At 43.4% G+C, this 8,783-nt stretch overlaps 1 protein-coding gene across 1 annotated transcript in view; it reads right to left on the bottom strand.

The window, feature by feature from the left end:
- Nucleotides 1-369: 369 nt before the first annotated feature.
- The window catches only part of LOC142574888 (uncharacterized), an 81,079-nt gene continuing 72,665 nt past the window's right edge, over nt 370-8,783 (bottom strand). Inside the window, exons 3-4 of the mRNA XM_075683886.1 lie at nt 4,334-4,399; nt 370-453 (exon numbers count right to left, since the gene is read on the bottom strand). Of these exons, the coding sequence (XP_075540001.1) occupies nt 370-453; nt 4,334-4,399 (150 nt within the window). The remainder of the gene's footprint in view (nt 454-4,333; nt 4,400-8,783) is intronic.

The raw sequence follows: 8,783 nt of genomic DNA, 5'->3' as shown, positions 1-8,783 counted from the left end.
GTTGAGTGTAGCCTGTTTTTTCTGGGCACAGGTTCGCCCAATAAAGTTAGTTTCGTCATTCACAGTTTTCTTGCTGCGTCCCCAACCATCACTACCACGTGACATCATATAAGTTTTTCCGAAATTCTTGTTCTCTCCTTCCGCGTTTCTTTTTCTTCTTTTGCATATTTAATTAGAATGTTAAGACGGGGCGGGATGTCCAGTATACAAGGTTCCCAGAATATCGCAAGTAATGAATACCAGCAACAACTGGGTCCGACAAACACACCACTGTTCTAAACTTCTTCCAAAGAGTGTGCAAGTCCACCCGGAACCTTTGCATCTCTTTAAGTATACTTGTGCTCATGACGTGGAAGTCTGGACAGCATGCTACCAATGGAACTGAATACGGCCAATAAGCTGTACACTTACAAAAACCTCACCAGCAACTTGTTTCCAGCAAGGCCAAAGAACCTAGAACAAAAATGTTGATTATGATTATGTACATGCTTTTAGGTCACCAATTAGCTACCCCTAAAACACTCTTTATAAGGGGGAAATCAATCCCTCCTTCAATGATCGATTGCTGCTTCTAATGCGACAGCGCTTCAGGTGTACCTCACGAACTTTGTAGGTATCCGCCTGAACAAAAGTATGGGAGGATCTATACGGCGGTGCTGTCTAAAAATGTACGCCAACCTCGAAGCCAGCGTAATCTAGAATTGTGGTATCCCGAAGGGAGTGCAATCAAAAAATTTCGGCATATTCCAAAAGTAGAGCAGTCTAAGGTATCGTTGCAAAGCGCTATCTGTCAGGAGGGAAGAATGGGAGAAGTTTCCCCTGACTCACGCACCACACTTTTCAGATAGTGGTCAGCACACACATACATACACAAAAAAGACTGCATGCGATCCTGCCCAAAGCACTAGAGAATTGGGCTGGTTTGCTCGTACAGAGCTTCGATCGCACCGCCGTCCGCCGAGGTGACATAGCGGCTTGGGCACTGCGCTGCTAAGCGCGAGGCTGCGAAATCGAATACTGGCCGCAGTGAGTGCACCGTAAAGGACCTCAGGTGACCTAAATTAATCCACAGTCCCTCACTACGGCTTGCCGCATATTCATATCGTGGTTTCGTCGCGTAAAACCCCATAATCTTTCTCGCACCATCAGTCGTGCATTCTTTTATTGCAATATAGGCAGCCTTCAACGACTTAGAACATATGAAATAGAGGACTCAAGGTGTGTGGAGACCGCGTCATCACATCGCAGCGTGTGTGAAATCGCAAAAGAGATACGAAGTATAGAAACGAAACTTTGTTAAACGACAGTACGCAAGGTAACCCCTGAAACCCAGGCGCGTAGCTGTGAAGAAGTTACAATTGTGTCAATCCCGGTATTCGATAGCATATTTTGATGCGAAAGAGGGTTCGCGATGTTAAGTTCTGGTGTCTTTTTTTATGTTTATTGCGTCAGCTTGCACTCATGTCTGTGCTTATTATCATCACTATATTCATCAGTTTATTTTTATCTACACAGCATGAAAAAGGCCTCTTACGGCTATCCACAATTGCCCCTGTCTTGTGCTAGCTAATTTCAATTAGCGCTTACAAAGTTCCTAAATTCATGACCCCACATAATTTTCTGCCTTCCTCGATTGCACTTACCTTACCTTCGGACCCGCTCTGCAACTCAAATAATCCACCGGTTATCTGTCCTATGCATTGCACGACCGGTCCAGTTTCATCCTTTTCTCTTAATGTAAACTATAATATCGGCTATCGCCGTTTAATCTCCGATGCACGCCGCTCTTTTTCTGTCCCTTAACGCTAGGCCTACCATTTTTCGTCCCATCACTCTTTTCGGAGTCAGATCTTTTAGAGATTCAACTACAATATTCTGCTTATGTGTTAGCCCTGGTAGAATACAATGATTTAAGATTTTTCTTTTCAAGGACAGTGGTATTTTTCCAATCAGTATTTTGCAATGCCAGCCATATCCACTCTAATTCAATTTTATTCTTCAAGAAATTGCCTTCCTGTAATCACGGTCCCCTGTAACTCGCCCACCTAGATAAACGTATTCCTCTACAGACTCGATAGGCTTGCTCGCGATTATGAATACTGGCTCCTTTGTCAGGCTATTGAACATTACCTTTGTCTTCTGAATAATGATCTTCAACCACACTCTTACACTTCTTTTGGTTGAGGTCTTCATTAAGTTCTTGCAATTCATTTCAAGTGGGGCTGAACACGGCAAAGTCATCTGCAAACTGAAGATTGTTAAGATGTTCGCCGTTGAACCTCATTCCTAATGCTCACCAATCTAAGAGCTTTAGTACTTCTTATAAGCATGCACTAAATAGCATTGCAGAAATTCTGTCTTCTTGCCTGAGCCATATTTATAGTAATTTTCTATTTTTCTTCATTCAAATAACTTTATTGAGTGCTCTGCGGTAAGGTGGGGTGGGCCTAGACCCCGCCTGTGATTCGGCCAAGGGTTGTTGGCCCTTGGCGGCTTCCTCGGCTCGCTGAAAGGCCCAGAGTTGGTGCTGCAGATCCTAGCTGACTTCTATTTTTATTGTTGGAAATTAAAGTAGATGTGGTATCTTTGAGGGTATTTCCCAAAATATTCACGTAGGCCTCCTGTACTCCTTCATTATGCAATGTCTCCATGATTGCTGGTGTCTCGACTGAATCAAAGAGATTTTCCTAATCTATGAGAGCCATAGAGAGAGGTTGATTGTACTGCAAACATTTGTCAGTTACCCGATTGATAACATGGATTGTCGCATTGCAGAATACGTATGTCTTCCTCAAGCCAGCCTGTTCACTTGGTGGATTAAAATGAATTATTGCGTTCATTCTAATGGAAATTGTACTCGTGCATTTTACAGAACACTAACAGCAAGCAAATGGACATATAAGTCTTCTATTCTTTAACGTGTCCCTCCTTATGGGTTTGTATATTGTTTGCATTCTGTCAGCTCACTGGTACATTTAAATTTTTTTGGCATGGGATATAAAAAGCGGCAAGCATTTCAAGCATAACATCTACTCAATCCTTGATTAAATCGAACGTAATACTATCTTATCCTGCGGCTTTTCCTCGGGACATATCTGACAAGTCCCTTTTAACACCATGGCTAGTTATGGCTAGTTATAGAAGGAGTTTCTGTATCCTCTTCATCACTACAAACCTAGGTTGCGTGGCATCTCTTGGTACTGTGCAGGCCAGTTAGAAATTTTCTGTTCCTCTTACTATGTCATAAAAATTGCTTACGTTATTGCTCTGCATATCTCACTACATACATCTTTCCCTGTCCTATGCCAATTTCCACACTGATTTCATGATGTGGCCATTTCTACTGTTATCCCAATCTTTCCTCCGTTATTATTTCGAGTTTGCCTCACTATCTTCTTGTTGATCAGTTTTGATAGTCACGAAATTCTATCTTATATCTTGTGTCAGACACTTCATGTTTTGTCGCTTCTTCAGAAAGTCCTTTGTTACTTGGGAGAGAATAACTACTGGCTGCCTTGGTGCCTTATTTCGAGCTTCAATTGCTGCTTCTGAAATCAGACTAGCTAAGCTTCCATGCATGATTTCTCTGCTATTTTCATGTTTCTGGTCTTTAGCTGTATATTTCTTTGTGAGCACCAGCCTGAATTTGTCTGCTTTTACCTTTACTGCGTATACGTAGGCTTGTTTTTTCTGGAATACTTTTGTTCTCCTCTCTTCCAATTGAGAGCAATCCTAGACCTCATTAACCTAAGGTTACAAGGAGGGGGGCGGGGGGTGAACATAGAGCATGATAAAAACTGCCAAGTAAACAACTACACCATTTTATGGAAATTTCTCTGCAACCAGAGGTCACTGATCATGAGAGCTGAAACAATGGTTTTATAAGGCGTGTTCTGTGGTGTCCATAAGAATTCAAATGCTACCACTGCTTAAACCACGGAAGGCATAGGCTTGCTGCGTACTTTTATAAAATATCCTCGAAAACATAGGTGGATAAAGGGTCATTTTTCACGCAGACGACATCGTAGTTTACCAGCGCGCAGCTCTCGCATCACTTTAGAATTTATGTTCCAAGAAGCAACAGGCGACGTACTGTTACGTTAGACGTTTCGAGGTCGTTTCTTTTCTCCCTCTCTCTTTTTCGTATTCCATCTTAAACGGTGCTTTCCTAGCTGTTACGCTGCAAGTTTGCGTAAATTTCTGTATCGCACTTTCTTTCATAGGCATACAGAATTCACGACAATGTCGCGCACCGTACACGCTGGACATGAATATTCAGAACGGAACCCATGCGTGCACTGCTGCGTTCTCTTGTAAGGAAGAGAATTCGTACCTCCATAGCTTCACTTTGTAGTAAAGTAGAGCAGTTGTTCAAGGCCCCACAGGATATAGCAACGTACTGAAAAACCAAAACAAGGAATGAAAGGCTTACTGTTAAACAGCTGCAGCTACAGCGCATGCGCACAATATGGCTTCTGATAAAGTTGAAAAAGCGATATACAATGTAAGGCTTGCTAGACCGGCTTTTGCGACACAGGCATGAACACATTATTATCTGTGATTTACAATGGAGAAAAAAGCTTGGATCAGCTGTCATTCTTAAAAGAAGGCTCAAGAGATGGCGCCACCATACCGCACGTGCAGTGTTACACACTGGCCACACGCCCTTTCTGAAGCCTTCGCTCCCACCGTCGTGGCAAACCTCTCCCCAATGAACTCTGAACAGACGAAGTATCAAGTTGCGTCTGGCAGTCCTGCTCCTGTGCTGGTAGTCCTAACCTAACCTAACCACTCTACTCTCTTTACCTCCATGTAACCACACCTATTCCTGCTTAACACTTACCCCATGCTTAAGAAACACACTTAACCGCCGTTAACAAAAGTCGTCATGCCTTCTGAAGTACTTAAAAGGGAATAAAGCCACAAACATTGAGCCAGATCATTTCGCGCTTAGATTACTAGACAGAAATTAGATGTTGCCGTTGTTCAATCAATGTGCCCACTAGCGTAGGTAATGGCCGCATACCAATGCGACATCACACGGCTTGTTCAGAAATGGATTTCAGTTTTATTATTGTTTCTCGCAATTCAATTTCATGATTTATTTGTTTTGTTCAGAGGAATATACAGAAGATGTGATCTGAAAGCAGTTCTAAGCTTGAGAGATTTAACTATGCGCGTCGCCAGGTGACGGAGGCATTTCAGTCACTTACTGCGAGTACGTTATTCACTAATGTGCGTGTGCAATTCATTGCATTTCTTACGTAACAACGGCAGTTTCCTGACTATTTGCGGCTTGCTCAAACTAGTCGATGACATACAAGAAATCAGTGAGATTAGTCAGATTAATATACGTCGGAAATAAGAGGGCGAAGCTCATAGTCATCCGCAGCAAGAGAGGTATATATGGAGGGATCATTCTAAGTTTTCAAGAATTTTTAAAAATCGCGTCTTGCAGATAACATGATTTTAGACCTCGAGCTGGCTTATTCAGGGAGACGGACAGTACTTGCACGAGAAATAGAAACATGTATTCCGCTAATTAACAACATTAACTGATTCACTTACGAAATATTTACATTAAGCCAAATACAGTAATTTAAGATTTTGTGACGGTGATCATGCAAGGCGTACCTATTTGGAATGAATTTTCCGAATGGCACCAGTTTGGACATATGCGCCATTAAAATCACGATAAAAATGCACTGTGCCGCTTTTTTACGCTCTTTTATGCATTCCAGCACAAAAATAACTAGAACACTTATGCATTTCGTTCAATACTGTGGGAAATAATATCTCGAAACTAGTGTCATCCTGGACATTCTTAAAGGGGATACGTATTGCTAATTTATTGGTTACAATTCGTAAATTGTAATATATGCCATAAAGTAAAAAATTAGGAACTTCAGGAGTGACTTTTTGTTAATTTGTGGAATATCTGTATCGATGTCTCATGCTAGTAATGCCCGCCTCTTCGACAAGAATTATGCTATCTGCCAAAGGCTATCTTTAAAAATTCCGGAAAACCTAAAGAAAGATGTTCTCTCTTTATATGAAGGAAGAAGTTCAACAAGAATATAACCCCATTAGCTACCTTGTCTCACTCACCGCACTGACATCGATCGCCAACACTAGCAAGAATAGGTACAATTTAGTTCTAACAACCTTAGTATAGAAGTCTGGGCGTCGAAGACGTGTGTAAGCGCCTAAAAATTGGTAGGTATCGTAAGGTGAGGAATGCGTCGCGGAGCTAGGTCGCAGCATCTGATAGGCATAGAATGACTGGCTTCGCGAGAACGTACCGTAGTTACTACGCTGAGCTCTTATTCGGAACGGATGCACGTTACCACTAACTGGTTTGTATGAGCTCACTTGGATGAAAAGCTTCACGAACAATTAACTCTCATTATACAATTCTGAAATTGGGTAGCGATTAAAAGCAGTATTGATAACAATAGTTATTAGAGGCTCCTACCTACCCCGTATATATTTTAAACATTGTCGCTGATGCCTGCGTCACACAGGTTCATATATATATAGAGTGCGCATTAAAAGAAACACAGCTGCTGGTTAGCGATGAGCATGCCGCCCATGGCGTCTTTGTCTACAGCGGGACAGTGATGCCGTGAAAAGTGCGATTGCGCCGCAGGGTAGGCCAAACATTATTTGGGCATGTGTTGCAATACCAGGTGTTCTCTGCACATATTATGTAGAAAGTGAAGTGTGCGGAATGTTAATGGTGATAAAAGGAGACATTTGAATGCGGACAATAAATTTGCATCTATCAGCAAAACATTTAGGCAGTTGCTACCATTGACTGACCAAATAGAAGTGTTGATTGGCACGGAAAACAAATTTCATGGTATCAAAAATCAGTTGAAACGCTCTCGCCAAAATACGGTGGGTTCATTAGGATGCCTGATAACAGGATCATCAAATCGAGAACATTAAAGGGACCCTGGAACAATATTAATTATTTTCTACAAACGTACTGAGTCGTAAGAGTAGGTCCTTCTGATCATTAATTGACGCATCTAAGTGCTCCGCGTAAAGCGTGTAATTTATTATAAGGTTTTAAAAATGCACATCGCTGTCAATTGCAGCACACTGCTCGGCAGAATTTTAAGCCGCCCGGGGCACGACATTGCTCTGGCTATGTTCTCACACCCGTTCTACGCACAGGTCTTGGCGCTGTCCCTCCTGAAAGCTTCCTTCGGGGGCTTCGCTACGCCGGGCATTCCCTTGCCACTGGTGCGGCCTTCGACGAGCTTCATCGATGACGATGTTCCGGCTGAGTTTCACCTCTCCCAGCCAATTCCGTGCCAGCATCCAAGACTGACTGCGACATCTGCTCTCACCTGGCAACCAAAGCCTTCCAGCGTCACGCGATCCGAGGGGCGGATATATAAGCAGCACTTGTCAGCTGAGCGTCCGGGGCACGACATTGCTCTGGCTATATTCTCACACCCGCTCTACGCACAGGTCTTGGCGCTGTCCCTCCTGAAAGCTTCCTTCGGGGGCTTCGCTACGCCGGGCATTCCCTTGCCACTGGTGCGGCCTTCGACGAGCTTCATCGATGACGATGTTCCGGCTGAGTTTCACCTCTCCCAGCCAATTCCGTGCCAGCATCCAAGACTGACTGCGACATCTGCTCTCACCTGGCAACCAAAGCCTTCCAGCGTCACGCGATCCGAGGGGCGGATATATAAGCAGCACTTGTCAGCTGAGCGTCCGGGGCACGACATTGCTCTGGCTATGTTCTCACACCCGTTCTACGCACAGGTCAGTTACTTACAACCTGCTAAATGTTATCGTAGTTCTAATCGTTGTACAGTAGCGGTGTCGTGCCCCACCAACTTTCTATATGTTTTGCGAAAGTGCCTTGTAGGGTTGGTTTCTGCTATTGATGCTGTATGGAATGTTCTGTTAATGCTCTCGGGAGATATCGAGAGTAACCCTGGCCCTAGAACCAATGCTGCACCTACAGGTTCTGACAGTGCCAAAATCACGGAAATTTTTGAAGTTGTTAAAAGCTTGGAAACGAATCAGGCGAGGTTTCTTCAAGAAATACAAGTTGTTAAAGAACAACAAAATGTGCTGAATACGTCAGTCCAGGCCCTTCTTAGCAGGGTGAATCTTCTGGAAACTGATATGCGTTCTCTCAAACAGATTGATACGCTCAATGCAGCTTCAGCTCCGTGCGCTCTCGACGCCCTTCGTCATGATATGATGAAGCTTAGGGCGTCACTTGATAGCGAGAGCAACAGATCCAGAAGAAACAACCTCATTATTTTTGGCCTGGATGATTCAACCGAGGAGACATGGTCTGTATCGGAGGAAGAAGTACTGTCTTTCTTCGAAACGCAACTGGATGAACAGGTTACCCCAGAAAGTGTAGAGCGTGCTCATCGGCTTGGTAAATCCCAAGGAAGCAAAAACAGACCTATCATTATAAAGTTTAACTTCAAGGATAAGGAACGTATCCTATCTCGTGGTATCAGGCTCAAGGGTACTAACTTTGCGATCCGTGAGGATCTCAGCCCTGACGTCAGGCTTGCGCGATCTAAACTTGTAAGTTATGCAAAAACATTGAATTGCTCTTTCAAACTTCGATACGATAAGCTACTCATTGATAAGAAGTGCTATGTTTATGATGGAACTCAGGATATTGTTGTTGAATTGAAAAAGTAGCAGAAGGGGCGGTACCCGAACAATAAGTCCTCAAAGCAATGTGTGCGCACGGGACGTCCCGCTCATCCAATTTCAGAGCTTACCATTTTAGT

Source organism: Dermacentor variabilis, chromosome 3, assembly GCF_050947875.1.
Source record: "Dermacentor variabilis isolate Ectoservices chromosome 3, ASM5094787v1, whole genome shotgun sequence".
NCBI lineage: Eukaryota > Metazoa > Arthropoda > Arachnida > Ixodida > Ixodidae > Dermacentor > Dermacentor variabilis.
Note: the sequence above shows the minus strand (reverse complement) of the source record. Positions and strands in the feature narration are given on the sequence as shown.